A 16659-nucleotide genomic window follows, 5' to 3' on the forward strand; every position below is an offset into this window, starting at 1 on the left:
ATAAGCTTTCTAGGGTATGCTAATGGTTGTTTTACCTAGATTTTTGTTTGTCCCATGGCCTTAGGGATTTTTCTTAAAGAAAAATAAATTTCATGAGAAGTATTTTCCATTGTTATTTTTCTAAAACTAGTTGTTAAAAGTCATATTGTTATTTCTTTTTGAGACTATCCACTTGGTTTGGATAGGTGGTTCTCCAAGCTCTTCCCCCTAAGTGAAAGATAATGACACCTCTAGTGATAGTGGTCCTCCTGGCTCTTTTCCCCGAAGATAAGGACAAAACTACCAAGTCTTTTAGGCTCTCCCCTTTAAGAGAAGAAAGACTTTTGTGGATATAGATAGTTCAAGGATAAAAGAATAAAAGAGCAATTCTTTTAGCATAGGAGTCCCGGTTTAAGAAATAAATAACGGTTTTAGAAAATGTCATGATAAAGAGTTTGTTTTAAGAAAGGTTACCAAAATTGAGATAGAACCTAGGATGGCGTTGTAATGATGGGAGTCCAAAAGAATTAAAGGTAATCTGAGTAAAACCTAGCATGGTGTCACAATGACGAGCGTCCAAAGAAACTAAGGATAAACTAAGATAAAAACTAGGATGATGTCAAAATGATAAGAGTCCAAAGTAGCTAAGAATAAGCTCATATAGAACTTTGGATGACGTTGTAATGATGAGAATTCAAATGAACTAAGGATAAACTGAGATAAAATCGAGGATGACATCGTAATCATGAGAGACCAAAGGAGCTAAGCATACACTTAGATGGAACCTAGGATGGCATCACAATGATAGGAGTTCAAAGGAACTATGGATAAATTGAGCTAGAACCTATGATGATCTTGCAATGATGAGAATCCAAGGGAACCAAGGAAAAACTGAGATAGAACCTAGGATGATGTCACAATGGTAGGAGTCCAAATGAACTAAGGGCAAATTGAGATAGAGTCTAGGATGACGTGGAAATGCTGGGAGTCCAAAGGAGCTAAGAATAAACTTAGATACAACTAAGATGAAATCATAATGATGGGCATCCAAAGGAACTAAGCATAAATTGAGATAAAGCCTAGGATGGCATCACAAATAGAACGTAAGATGGTGCCACAATGATAGGGATACAAAGGAAATAAGGATGAATTGAGATAAAACCTAAGATAACATCATAATAATTAGAGTCTAAAGGAACTAAACATAAATAAAGATAGAACCTAGGGTGGTGTCACAATGATGGGAATCCAAAGGAGCTAAGTATAAACTTAGATAGAACCTAGGACGACGTTGCAATGACAAGAATCAAAAGGAACTAAGGATAAACTAAGAAAGAACCTAGGATTGCGTCACAATGACAAGAGTCCAAAGGAGTTAAGAATAAACTTAGGTAGAACCTAGGATGATGTTGTAATGACAAGAGTGAAAAGGAATTAAGGATAAACTAATATAGAACCTAGGATGGTGCAGCAATGATAGGAATCCAAGGGAACCAAGGATAAATTGAGATAGAATCTAGAATGACATTGTAATGAAGAAGGCCAAAGGAACTGAGGAGAAATTGAGATAGAACTTAGAATGACATCACAATGATCGGAATCTAAGGAAACTAAAGATAAATAGGGATTGAATATATTTTAACATTGCTAAAGCATTTTACTATAATTTTTTAAATATAATTATGAAAAAAAACTTCATTAAAAAAAGTTTATTAAAAGAAAAAAGTTAATTTCACTGACATTTATCTAATTATTGAATGTCAAAAACCATATGAATATATGAGAAAAATGAAAAAAAAATAATAATAAATGTAATTACCGTTATTACTCAAATTTATGATTAAAAGTGTTGTGGATTATAAAATTTTTACAACTTTTTTAAAACATTTATTTAGTAAGTCTAATAGTAAATTTATTGGAAGCTCTAAAATTCAATTCACTATTTTTGTCAAAAACCTAGATCTAATTTACAGTCACAAAATTATCCTAAAGTCTCACCTGCAGCCATAGCCCTACCACAGGAAACCTTTTATTTTATTTTATTTTATTTTAAATATATATATATATATATATTAAAATAAACTCCTCATTCCAAATAAAATAAATCTTTAGAAATATTCACAGGCCCCTCAAGGGCACAGCAGGAGGCCGGCATGAACCAGATTCCACGTCCACCATATTCTTCTAATCCAAGCCAACCAATCAAGTCCAGCCATGTTATCCACCCACCAACCTTCGCACTTGGCAACTGTTGCCAAGTTATCCACTGCTCTTACATGGGCCCACTTCTCAAGCGTGTCTATCATCTGTACCTTACACGTTATCTTTGCTGAGATGGCAGACGACGTGATCTTCGCATATTATAATAATGACGGATTGTGGATGGCGGCGGAGACTTGTTCAATGATCTCATGCTGATTTTGAATGCTCTTTTTGGTGGAGGGTGAAAGTAACAAATTCAGCACCAGCCGCCAGCTGCAAGCCCGATCGTCCATTTCGTCTTTTAAGGAAATTAATTCATCAACGTTAAGAATTTTTGTGTAGATTTTAAACTCATGAGAAGGACACATTTCTGTAATTACAGCAATGTGAAGTTTAGATAAAATTATGTTTTTAGTCTTAATTATAAAGCAAAATTTGATTTTTTTTTTAATCAAGAAGTTGTCGGATTTTTGTATTCTGAAATTTGTTTGTTTATTTGTTTTATTTAAAAAAAAATTGTCGGATTTTCGTATAATGAATATGGAATTAGTCTTGCATATGTCCCAGGTGGTGTTTGTTTTTTTTTACTTTTTATCGAAAGCAATTTAGTTTTAGAATTTAAGTTGTTTGTTTTTCTACTTTTTCATGACTTATTATAAACTTTTTACTAAAGAGAAAAAGTCAAAACATGTAACTTTTTTTAAATAGAAAAAATAACATATTGGTTTTTTTTACTTTTTAATATTTAATAGAAATAAAATACTACAAAAACAAACAACCTAATATTTAACACTATTAAGTATTAAGATTCTATTTAGAATTAAGTAAAAAAGCAAACACCACCTCAGTCTAATAAGACTTATGAAAGGTAATATTTTTCTTATAGCATTTTCAGGTAAGGGTGATAGTGCAGCTGTAGACGTCACCCATGTTGTGGTGGTGGCTATCTTATTTAACTTATATGAACTGTAGAGTACCCCACCTGAATACCACTCATTTTACATATTTTTCAAATTAGTAGCATATGTTGAAAATTTTCTTGTATGCTTAACAAAAACTCGGATATATTCTTCCTTCATTTTGATAACATACACAAGAATAAACAATGACTTTAACTTGTGGTATTTGAGGAGGTCCTCCAACAATAGTAAAATAACAATTCAATATCTTTACTACCTTTTATTTGATTAATAAAACATGACTCATGAATAACTTTTCCCATCATTTCACCTAGTTTGAATTTGTACCAACGCTATGGAGCACAACGGTCTCAATGGTTAGGCCTGGCCCAAAGCCAAACAAGACACCCCAATCCAATCCTTCACCTGTCGTCGTTTTGCCTTCCTTGAGCGATTTCTTTCTCATCTCGTCCAAAATAAATAAGACACATGCACTTGACATGTTCCCATATTCACTTAGAATATGCCTTGTTGCTTTGAGTTTCTGTTTATCTAAACCGACTTTTGCTTCAACTGCGTCAAGAATAGCTGGGCCACCTGGATGAGCAATCCAGAATAAGGAATTCCAATCACTAATACCAATTGGGTCAAAAGCCTTAGTCAAACAATTCTCAATGTTTTCAGAGATCAAGGTAGGGACATTAGGCCACAAATGAAAGGTGAGACCCACTTCACGTAAGTTGCCTGCAATAGCACCTGCTGAATTAGGAATAAATGTTTGGGCTGCTGAAACAAGTTGAAAGAGTGGTCGTTCAATCGAGATATCTGGATCAGATCCAATGATTACAGCTGCAGACCCATCACCAAAAAGGGCTTGGCCAACTAAAGAGTCCAAAGCATCTTCGGAAGGACCACGAAATGTAACAACAGTGATCTCAGAGCACACCACAAGAACTCGTGCTCCTACATTATTCTCTGCAAGATCCTTAGCGGTTCGAAGGACGGTTCCACCCGCATAGCACCCTTGATGGTACAACATCACTCTTCTGACAGATGGTTCGAGGCCTAAAAGATTAGCGAGTTTATAATCTGCACCAGGCATTTCTACACCTGAGGTGGTACAAAATACAAGGTGGGTGATCTTCGATTTAGGTTGACCCCACTCTTTAAGAGCCTTCAATGCTGCTTCCTTACCAAGCTTGGGTACCTCAGCAGTGATAATCTCTTGGCGTATGTTAAGAGATGGAGCCATATAAGCACCAATGTTTGGGTGCTCCTCAAGCATTTCTTCGGTCAAATGAATGTAACGCTTCTTGATCATGGATTTGTCACCTATATATAAATTAAATAACAATAATATGTAAGCTCAAGGCACACTAGTGAAACAGAATCAATTCAATGGGTAGATTGATTGTTCAAGATGATCAAACATTGTTCAACTGAGTGTAAAAAGATTCATCTTAATACAATATAAAAGCTTATTTTTTATTGCATCAATTAATAACGTGATCCCATGCATTATACCATGTGATTCAAAGAGCACCTGCTCATACCATCACTCATAGATGCATTGTTTTAATTTAAAATGAGTACACAGAAAGCTTGAAAAAGATGTTTCAGTGGTCGTAGGGGAATCATATGTATATGAAGGACGTTAAAATTATACTTACAAATGCGGTTGAACTTCTTCTTGAGCTCGGTCATGTGCTCGCTTTTAGTGACCCGAAAATAGTAATCAGCGAAATCAGACTGGTACAGACAGTTGTCCGGGGTAGCTGTGCCAATGGCTAGAACGGTGGCCGGACCCTTGGCACGCTGAGCATTTCTAATTTCCTCCACAGACGCCATTGATAGTGTGTGATGACTACTGAAATGGAAGCTTCAAAGTTGAAGGAAAGAGAAATGAAATTTTAGGAGCACAAGTGCTTGGAGCTGTCTGGCCAAAGTTGTGTCTTGAGGTTGGTATTTATAATCACCACAAATGCTGTCTCACCAACTCTCATCCACTTCCATCTAGGTAGGCGTGCATTTGAATAATCCGGTGCCATGGGGTTTGATTTCCAACTTGGTAGGCTTCGGTTTTCATTCTTTATTTTATTTTTCTGTCTTTCTTCTTCCTCTAAAACTCTTTTGGTCTTTTTAACCCATGTAAGGCGGTTGGAAGCTTACCCTTTTTGACTCCAAGTTGGTAGCATCACTTTCATATCCCCCGAGTACTATTTGACAAAAAGACCCAAAATTTTCACCAGCTGCTGCCGGCTGGACCCAAAATAAAATAGTTTTTATTTAAAAAAAAAAACATGTTTGGTTGAATTAATAAAGAAGTTTTTTAGAATAAATAAAAAAAAAAACATGTTTGAAAATTGTTTTTTAATTAATAAAGTGTTTTTTCAATTAATTTACTATTAAAAATATATAAATAATATTTATATGTATAATTCATTTAAATTAAAAAAATTATTATTTTTTAAATATTTTACACTAATTATAATTTTTTTAAAGCAAATGATGAATTTGTAATCATATGTAAGGATATTAATTTTAATAATTTAAGAAAGAAAAAAGAGTTTGGTGGTGAGGTTGTGGTGATGGGATAGAGTTCACTAAAACACAAAAAATGAAAGAATAATCTGTTATTTGAATAGTGAAAAAATAATGAAAATATGAAGGATAATATTTTTTTATTATTCTTAAAAAAAAAAAATTAAAACACAAAAAATATAGAAAATAAAAACACACTCCCTTTCTTAAATATATTTTTAGTGTTTTCTATTTTCAATAATAGAAAATAATTGTTGAAAACAGTTTGCCGGCAATTCTGTGGTGACCTTTCCGATACGTTTTAATTTTGGTTGGTGGGAGGGAAATTACCTAGAAGGTGTGTTTTTTGGGTTGGATTCACGTGTAAAAAGCAAACATGGGATCTGCCAAAGCATGCAGGCATGTGATTCTGTTTCCATTCTTTGGGAATCCGAATGCATAACCGTGTGATTTGTCAGTTCTGCCAACGCATGCAGGCATGCGATTCTTTTTCCATTCTTTGGGAGTGCCGATGCATAAGCCTGTGATTTGTCATTTGTGACAAGATTCAAAGGCAACTCTATTTCCTACCATTTGCATACCCAAAATGCCGTTCAAGTACGACAATATTTATGTGATGAGAGGAGGTTTTTATATCTTCCACGATGACTACAACGATGAATCTGAAAAGAAAAAATGAAAGCAGACGGATAAAATGAAGTCGTGAGGGAGAAAGAACAGAGGAAGAAGAGACAAATGAAAAGAGAAAATAGGAGAACAGATTACTCTCTTAATTTAAAACAGACATGAGTTTTTTTTTTTTTGGGTATAATACCGATTCAGTACTGTAGTCATCAATGGCGTCCCTGAAGAAAATTCTAACAGTTCTAGTTTAAATTAAAATAACATCATCATCGACCTTTTTCAATAAATTGTAGGTTTCTCTCCGGTAAAATTGATCCATATCTAAAGATCTACTATGAGGGGCTCAAAGTAAAGCATTTGAATATTTCTCTGGTAATTGGTATAGGTATAGGTAATGAAGAAAGATATAAAGCCGATGATGAATATTAATGCAGAACGTTAGGAAACCTATAATATTTCAAGTCATAAATATAGATGTTGAATAAATAAATCTATTGTTTAACAACAATGAAGGTAAAAAGTAGTTGCTATTAACGAACATAAATATTCGTTAATTAATGAGGATATTTGTTATGAAAAATATTTTTAAAAGTTTTTATATTTGCTATTATTTAGTTTTTTTTTTTTTTTTTGGTTTTTGTTTTTAAATCCTTAATTTTTGAAGGCAGAAGCTCACCTTTTTTTACTCCAAGCTGGTAGGGTCATTTTCATATTCCCAAGTACAATAATATTTGACCATTGAGTTGGAATTCTTTACTTGATCTTCCACATCATGTTGGGCCAAGCTAATTATCGGTATTAATACAGAAATTTAGGAAATCTGTAATGTGGCAGATTATATGTTCAAGTCATAAATTAATATATACCTTTTTGTCAAAGTTATTTACATCAGAACTTCTTTGAACAAAGTTGATATCGAATATCACTTGAGAGAGAAATATGATTGATAAAAAATAACACTTTCTAACTAACCTTCTAAATTTTGAATGAAAGTTGTTTTAGTGTATTGGAATTTGTTTTAAAAAATAATTATTTAATATATATATATTAAATAAATATAATCAACGAACTCAATAAACTTTTTGGTTTGACCTTCCAATTTTTTTAACAAAATGACATTTTTTTTCAACAAAACGACAAATATAAGAAAATGAAGAATAAAAACATAAGCAAGGAGGAATAATTTACTAAGTATCTAAAATTCAATCCTCTATCTATTATAGGGAAAACAAAGAGTGGAAAAATAATCCAAAATGTATCAAAGATACTCCCTCTTTCGACCTAATACATCAAAAACCAACCATGCATAAAAGTCTAAATCTTATTGATCCAACTTCTTATATATTATATTTCTTTAGTGATAAAGGAAGTTCAAATCAAACCTAAAATTCTCTATGGTCAGAAGGAGGTTCAAAGCATCCCAAAACCTAAAATTATTTAGGGTCACAAGGAGTTTTAAATAATTCTCTAAATTCTCTAAAATTTAAGATTGGACACTTTTGACAATCTTTTGATCGAATACCTACATCCTCTTATAATTACAATTTTTTAGAAAATTAAGTAATCTAGATATAATAGAGTATAAAAAACTATTTTATAGGATACAAAGAAAAAAAAATTAATTTTTAGAATTCAAATGAAGTTCAAAATTAAAAAGAATAAAACATAACTGAATAAAATAAGATTTCAATGGAACATTGGAGAAGCTATTTGCTTAAGTCTGACTCTTGAAATAAAACACAAGGTTTTGAATGAGAAATCTCCTTGTGATTCATTGGAGAAGCTAGAAAACATTTATATGTAAAAATCGCTAACAAATAGGTTATATTTGAAGAAACAACTATTTGAATGGAAGATGGATGAAGAATAGACGGTAGGGATTATATAAATAAATTTAAGGGACAGTTCCACTTGCATAGCACCCTTGATGGTACAACATCACTCTTCTGACAGATGGTTCGAGGCCTAAAAGATTAACGAGTTTATAATCTGCACCAAGCATTTCTACACCTGAGGTGGTACAAAATACAAGGTGGGTGATCTTCGATTTAGGCTGACCCCACTCTTTAAGAGCCTTCAATGCTGCTTCCTTACCGAGCTTGGGTACCTTAGCAGTGATAATCTCTTGGCGTATGTTAAGAGATGGAGCCATATAAGCACCAATGTTTGGGTGCTCCTCAAGCATTTCTTCGGTCAAATGAATGTTCGGTCAAATGAATGTTAAGAGATGGCGTATGTTAATATAGATCCTAGGATCGTGTCGCAACGACAAGAATCCAAGGGAACCAAGGATAAATTGAGATAGAATCTATAATGGTATCGTAATGAAGAAGGCCAAAGGAACTAAGGAGAAATTGAGATAGAACTTAGAATGACATCATAATGATCAAAATATAAGGAAACTAAAGATAAATAGGGATTGAATATATTTTAACATTGTTAAAGCATTTTACTATAATTATGAAAAAAAAAACTTTAAAAAAAAAAAAGATTACTAAAAGAAAAATGTTAATTTCATTGACATTTATCTAATTATTAAATGTCAAGAATCATATGAATATATGAGAAAAATGATAAAAAAAGAAAAAAGAAAAAAAAAAGAGTAATAATAATAAATGTAATTACCGTTATTACTCAAATTTATGATTAAAAGTGTTGCGGATTATAAAATTTTTAAAACATTTATTTAATAAATCTAAGAGTAAATTTATTGGAAGCTCTAAAACAAAGAGCGGAAAAATAATCCAAAATGTTATTGATCAACTTCTTATATTATATTTCTTTAGTGATAAAGGAAGTTCAAATCAAACCTAAAATTCTCTATGGTCAGAAGGAGGTTCAAAGCATCACAAAACCTTTTCTCTTCTCTAATTTAATTTATTTTACCAACTTCATTTGGGTCAAACAAAAGGAATACAACAAGGAAGCCCATTTCCTTGGTTTTTATGAATATATTTTTACACTAATTCAATATCAAAATGGGTTCCTTTCAAATGTTGCTTAAATCCATCCTTTTATGGAGGAATCACAAAGCTTATTGATTAAGCCCATTAACAATTGGTTTTAGGTTTTGATGAAGCCCTCAAACCTAATGGATCTGAAACTTGCAAAAATCATACAATGAGATAGTGGATGAACTGGCAATAGATACATCTCAAACTAATGGTTCTACCTATAAGGGGTGTAAAGCCGGATATCAAAGAAAGATAACCTTACATGTGGATTGCGATAACTTGAGTCAAGGTGATATTGTTGGAAATTTTGACTCAAATGATTTATTTTTTAATTTTAGGAAAGTCAATATTTGTAGAGTTTATGTTTAAGTAAAATAACTTTTTAAGTTTGGCAAGGATTCAAGAGCTTATCATTTAGGTTAGCCTTTGGGACTTCATAAATATGTGGTTTTTTTCATAGGATTTCAAGAGAGAGTTAGAAAAGTGAATGGAAAGTGAAGAGAGATAGGGAAAGTTTTGGGAAAATCACAATACCCAAATACAATAGGAAAAACAAAATAAATTAGAAAAGATAAGCGATTTACATGGTTCGACCTAATCATCTAGGTCTACTTTAAAGGGAGATCAAATATATAATAAAATTCAAAATGGAAAAATCACAACACCTAAATACACACAGGAAAAAGTAAAATAAATTAGAGAAAAGAAAAGATTTACTTCGTTCAACTTAATCGCCTAAGTCTATTATAGAGGGAGATCGAATTTATTAATAAAATTTAGAAACACAGAATCAAACTTTGTCAAGTTCTCTTTACCCAAAACCTAATGCTTTAAGTTTTCAAAGAAATCAAAATCCTTCTCAACTTTAGAACTTGCTTAAGATTAGTCAATGTCTTGACAACATAAAAAATCTTCACATTCGCAATACCAATCCTAAAGGTTTTAGTGGTTGAAACATTTATCATTAAAACTATATTAGCATTGCATGCCTTATAGATATCAGACTACTCCTTATATGGAGGTCCATATGAAATAAACATCAAAGAGTCATAAAAATTTTCATCAACTATAGTAGAAAAAACATTACCTTATCAAAATCTTCATCAACAACATCAATTAATAGATTTTGAAGTTTCTTAAGATTTAAGAATTTTCTTTTCTTCCAGGTGTTTTGTCATTTCTTCACGGTATCTTATGATACGTTCCTTTTGTGAAAGAGTAACACTCCACATATATCCAATAATGTGATTGGAAATGATTAGTTCTTCTATCTTAATATCTCCCTTATGATTTACCCCTACCAGATTATAATTTAGACTTCATCATAAGAGCTTATTGGATATGAGATGAATTATTTGGCTACTTAATAATTTTTGTTTCCAGATCAGTAGTTGACATCTCATCCATAATAAACGTTTTCTTTCCATAAAATAGTAGTTTCAACTTCCTCATCAATGTTGACCTTTACGCTCAATATATAGGTTGTGCACTTATTAAATTTATTTATATGAAGATCAATTCCTTCATTCATCTTCAAATTCATATAATTGTTGACTACAAAAAATTTGAGTTTTACCAACCCACTTAAGTTTACTTTTGTAATGGATTTAAGTTGTCGCTTACATATGTAATTTTTTGTGAACAGTAATTACAAGTTCTTGAGTTTAGACTGATTATGTAAGTGTAGACCTTCCATTTTGTCCCTTTAGCACATGTGATACTAATTATTTTCCCTAATATTTTTCTCTTGCCTTGTGATCATCCCTTCGTGACCCGTCGATACTCAAATAGCTACTTTTTTTTAGCCACCTTCAAGGATCCTTTGTTGATGGATTTATCTAGACCTGCACTATGACCTTGGTTGCCTTTCAACCTTAGGTTAGGCTTCATTTAGTTGCGTTTCCACTTAGTTCCCCTAGACATTGTCTTAGAGACTTAGGTCACTTAGACACCGCTTTGGGATGGTTTTCACTTAGACTCTTCACTAGGCTTAGTTCACTTAGGTTTGGTTTTTGATTCATTTTTGAGTTTTAGGCTTGAGTGAGTTTTCTTTTACTTGATTCCATTTTCCATTCTATTATTGCATAAAATGGCTTTCTAACATTTACTTGTGTGAGTGTGATATTTCTATCTTATTATTTATTGCTTTTGGTTTAATATCTTGATTTCTTTTTATTATATACATTCGATTTTTATATTTATATTTCCGCTCGTACTATTTATTTATTTATTTTATAGAATATTGCACAAGATTGATGTTCTTAATAGCATAAATAGATGTCTTGATTTTTTGTGTACATATAACTGACATATTTTTTACATATTATTTTTTTTAATGGCATGATTTCTTATCTTATTTATGTATTTATACTTTTTCTTCAATTTTATTTTGACATGATTAGCTTTTGGAGGGACTGTCATTGACTTACCATCTACAAGCAATTGGGAGGAGAATCCACACATACCAATTAAACTCCACAAGGCTGCAATCGGAAGGAAGATATGCAGAGTCCACTTTCCATGAAAATCTCCACAACACGCATCAAGGATAGGGCTATAAAGTCCTATAGGGTAACACTAAACAATAATATTTTTTAATGCTATCTAGTTGAACTTAAAAAAGTAATTTATCCAAATCTAAACTATATTGACTTTCCAAAAAGAAAAAGAAAAAATTTAGTTAAAATTACCAACACATAAGGCCCACTCTATTGATCACAAATGTTATATATTCATTGATATCAATTTCCTAATAAGGTAGTAAGCATATTCTCAAATTCTTCTAAAAGAAGTCTTTTTGTCTCCAATGAAACTTTCTTATACATTTTTCATTTTAAATTTTGAGATCGTAATCAAACAAAATAAGTTATGGTTAAATGTATGTGAGTATTGTGCTTGGACAAGAGAGATTATCCAACTTATTTATACAAATCATCAATGAAGTATCACTCATTATAGAACTCCTAATCTAATTAAGTTAATACTCCTACACAGTCTTAATTAATCCAATCTAAATGTAAGAATTAATATATTGTAACCGTATATTAAAATATTGCGAAAATACGTCAAAAGATAAAATATTTTTTAGTGTATCGATTATGGCTAATATGATATAAGGAGTGAATAATTGGTAGGATGTTATAAAATATGAGATTTTGTACCACTATGGTAACTTGTGGATGATCATCCATAAATATCTCTTGTAACTCCCTATAAAAGGAAGAGACCCCTAATGAAATTGAATATAGAGTTTTTCCGTGCATTCTATTCTCTTCCTACATTTTGATTTCTCTTGTTTTCTTCTCCTTTCACTTTATAATTTTACAACACGTTATCAGCATGACTAGTCTCTAGAAAAGAAATAGAAAGATTTTTCTCTATTCAAAAAAATAGAAAGATCTTCTCTCTTCTTTCTCACAAAAAGGTACGTGATAAACTTATATCATGATTTTCTATTTTATTACCCTTTGATCTCTATTTTCAGTTATTTTATTTGAATACATAAATATGTATAATCCCTATAACCAGAAGTTATAGAGTAAAATTGTAAATTATGGGGTAAATTCATAACCAGAAGTTATGAAAAACATGTGCAATTCCTATAACCAGAAGTTATGAGGAAAAATGACAGAATTACAGATACATGACAAGAAGTTATGCATATGATCTCTAATTATTTATTTTTAATTATACAGTATAACTAGATGTTATACCAAACAATATTATATAGCCATAAGCTATAAAATAAATAAATAAATGTTCATAGCCCGAAGTTAGGTACAAATCTACATAATGAAAGTTCATAGCTCGAAGCTATGCACAAATCTACCCAATGAATAGTTCATAGCTTGAAGCTATATACAAATTTATATAAAAAAAAAAATAGTTCATAGCCTAAGTTATGTACAAATTTAAATATTTTCTTGTTCTGACAAAATAATCATGGTCTGAAGCTATGAAAGTTATTAACTTTTAATTTCTTTAATTTCTTTTAATTATATTGTGTAACTAGAAGTTATACATAAATAGTTCATAGCCTGAAGCTATGTACAAATTTGAATATTTTCTTGTTTTGACAAAATAATCATAACTCAAAGTTATGAAAAATATTGGATTTAATTTTTATTTTGTACTCATTTATTTTTCACAACAGGAATTATGGAAAACAATTTTTATTAACAATTGTTTCATAGCCAGAAGTTATGCATACAATTTCTAATTCTCTTGTATAACCAGAAGTTATTCAAAACAAAATTGTCAATGAATCTTGGAGCTATGATTAAAGAAGGAAATCAAGCATCCCCGCAGGATCGCGCAAAAACACTGATTTTCCTTCGTCATCATCTCCATGAAGGTTTAACAAAAATGGGCTTTTGATGAGAAATCACCAGTCTCGTCCAACTAGATCTGAATCATTCCCTGAAGTGAATGCCATATTGTCCCAAACTCATGGACGATGACGAGGACGTGGTCGTGGTTGTGGAAGAAATCCCCGATACCATGGTTCTTATCGTAATAATTCACCAAATTCTCAGAAAAAGAAAGCCTCATTGCACCACCAGAAGTGGAATAATACTGAGGTAAAACAAGAAAATGAGAAGTGTTTACAAGATAAACCTCCTAAGAATCATGAGAATAATTGTTATAGATGTGGTATGAAGGGGCATTGGTTGCGTACCTATCGTACGCCCAAACATTTGGTCGACCTTTACTAAGCATGAATAAAAGGAAAGAAAGTTGAAATGAACTTCATTGATAGTAATGGCCAAGTGGATCTAACCTATTTAGATGCTTCGAATTTCTTTGAGAATCCTAATGGGAAAATTGACCATCTAATTGGTGATGGAAATGTTTGTTATGATTAAACATTATGTTTAGTTATTTGCAAATAGGTTTATTTTGTTATCATCTTTAAACACATTGTTTATTGTTCATCTTTTATAGTTTATTTCACATTTCATTATTTATCATTTAAATTCTTTTCTTTATTTATACTTGAAGATATATGGATCTCTCTCATATCTTGATCCATCACTACAATTAGTTTGATTATTGAAATACTACCTTGTTATTTCATGTATAACTTGCTCTACACTTACAGAATCAAATGTGTGAGATACTTACGAAATATATAACTTTAAATTATCTTTTCATATTTGTTTTATTGTGTTATATATGCTCTCATTGCTTTTACACAACTTATTAAGTTAAGTAATCATTGATGACTAATATTTTTCCATTGATTTTAACTCTAACTCTATGATAACATTTCTTCAACTCTACAAAGACAAAGTCTTTATGACAATGTTTTATGACTTGTTAATTTGATGAAACTCTTGTCTCATTAATTGCACAACATTGATGACAAACAATATTAATACTATATCAGGTGATAGAAACCTGATTAAAGGCTCCAGAAGAGCTTATACTATGTCACTAATAGTATTTGATTCCATGTGAATGACACTTTATACGATGATAGATCCAAAAGAATCTTGTAAGACCAACTTGGTCCCCCGGGGTAAAAGGTCATATGGATGTACATTACAAAACCAGAAGTTTTTAATTAGTGACTAGTCTACCTATACACTTAAAAGGTAGAATGACATGTTGTGCAGATTATCATTTTAATGAGACAATTTTCTCGCCGTTAGGGGGAGAAGAGTCAGTTCCAGAAGAACGACGTGAAATTATTTGGAATGCATCGACTTTGACTCATCTTGATCCTCATACAAATCAATGTGAACTAGAAGTTCAAAGGACTATTCATTTGCAAAATCTTACAAATCAATTACAAGATGCATTCATTGATACAAAGAAAGTGACAAAGTCATATATCCCGACTGCAAATACTCCAGCACGGATTGATGTCCCTGCAGGACAGTTAACAAATTAATCTAAGATACACCTAAAGCATGGTAAACCTATCGGCTCAAAGGATGTAACTCCCCGGAAGAGGAGAATCCAAAAAAAACTTGGCACTCTAAAAAAGGCTATAAAAAATAACTGATCAGTTTAAAATTGATAAATCTATAGCCTTAGAAAATGTACAAATAATACAAGAAGCCCCTAAAGAGGCACATATATTGAACAAGAAGCCCTTGAAAAGGCACAGGTACCTGAAAATTGTGAGATCTCAGTAAGTTATGTATACACGGGAGAAAAATGGGATCAAAATAATATTATTTTCACTTTCCAAGTGGCCTGCATAAGAAATGATGAAGATCTTGAACCACGATGTAGAAGAATGCCGATATAAAAATGATTGGCCAAAATGGAAAGAAGTTATACAGGCAAAGTTAAACTCATTAACAAAATGAGAAGTTTTTGGACTTGTAGTCCGAACACATGAAGATGTAAAGTCTATTGGGTATTTGTACGAAAACACAATGAGAATAATGAGATCATAAGATATAAAGTGCGATTAGTAGCACAAGGTTTCTCGCAAAAACCTAGTATTGACTATGAGGAAACATTCTCTACCCTCATGGACGCAATCACATATAATTTCTTAATTAGTTTGGCAATCCAAGAAGGACTAGATATGTGTCTCATGAATGTTATTATAGTATATTTATATGGATCCATGGATAATGATATATACATGAAAATCCCTAAAGGATTTAAATTGTCTGAAGCAAATTGTACAAAGCCTCGTAGCATGTACTCAATCAAGTTACAACGATCCTTGTATGGATTAAAGTAATCTGGATGCATGTGGAACAATCGCTTTAGTGAATACTTGCTAAAAGAAGGGTATATGAATAATCTTTTATGCCCATGCATCTTCATTAAGAAATCAGAAACTGGATTTGCAATTATTGCAGTGTATGTTGATGACTTAAATCTTGTTGGAACTCTTGAAGAGCTCACAAAAACAACAAATTACTTGAAAAATGAATTTGAGATGAAAGATCTTGGAAAAACAAAATTTTGTCTCGGTTTGCAGATTGAGCATTTTCCAAATGGAGTTTTAGTACATCAATCAACATATATTAAGAAAGTTTTGAAGCATTTTTATATGGATAAAGTGCATCCTTTAAGTTCTCCAATGATTTTCCGATCACTTGATGTGAAAAATGACCCATTTCGTCCTTGCGAAAAAGGATGAAGAATTATTTGGTCCTGAAGTACCATATCTTAGTGCTATTGGTGAACTTATATATCTTGCCAATTGTATACGTCCAAACATTGCTTTTTCTATCAATTTATTAGCAAGATATAGTTTCGCTCCAACTCGAAGACATTGGAATGGTATCAAACATATATTGCGTTATCTTTGCGAAACTACTAGTATGAGTCTATTTTACTCAAGAGAATCAAAGCAACAATTGCTTGGATATGCAGATGCAGAATATCTTTTAGATCCATATAAAGGTAAGTCACAAACATGGTATGTGTTTAATTACAATGGTACTGCTATCTCATGGAGATATATCAAACAAACAATGGTGGTCACG

At 31.7% G+C, this 16659-nt stretch overlaps 1 protein-coding gene across 1 annotated transcript; it reads right to left on the reverse strand.

Annotated features, from left to right (window-relative positions):
* Positions 1-3228: 3228 nt before the first annotated feature.
* On the reverse strand, positions 3229-5000 carry LOC117932931 (stilbene synthase 4-like). Its single transcript, XM_034854253.1, has 2 exons — positions 4751-5000; positions 3229-4412 (listed from the first exon to the last, which is right to left on the reverse strand). Exons 1-2 carry the CDS (start codon positions 4926-4928, stop codon positions 3412-3414), a joined length of 1179 nt encoding a protein of 392 aa, XP_034710144.1. The 5' UTR covers positions 4929-5000; the 3' UTR covers positions 3229-3411.
* Between the last annotated feature and the right edge of the window lie 11659 nt (positions 5001-16659).

Source organism: Vitis riparia, chromosome 16, assembly GCF_004353265.1.
Source record: "Vitis riparia cultivar Riparia Gloire de Montpellier isolate 1030 chromosome 16, EGFV_Vit.rip_1.0, whole genome shotgun sequence".
Classification (NCBI taxonomy): domain Eukaryota; kingdom Viridiplantae; phylum Streptophyta; class Magnoliopsida; order Vitales; family Vitaceae; genus Vitis; species Vitis riparia.

Coding starts and splice junctions, on each gene's coding strand:
- LOC117932931 (XM_034854253.1), bottom strand. CDS start 4,928: ATGGCGTCTGTGGAGGAAATTAGAAATGCTCAGCGTGCCAAGGGTCCG. Junction 4,413..4,750: donor GAAGAAGTTCAACCGCATTT/GTAAGTATAATT, acceptor ATTTATATATAG/GTGACAAATCCATGATCAAG.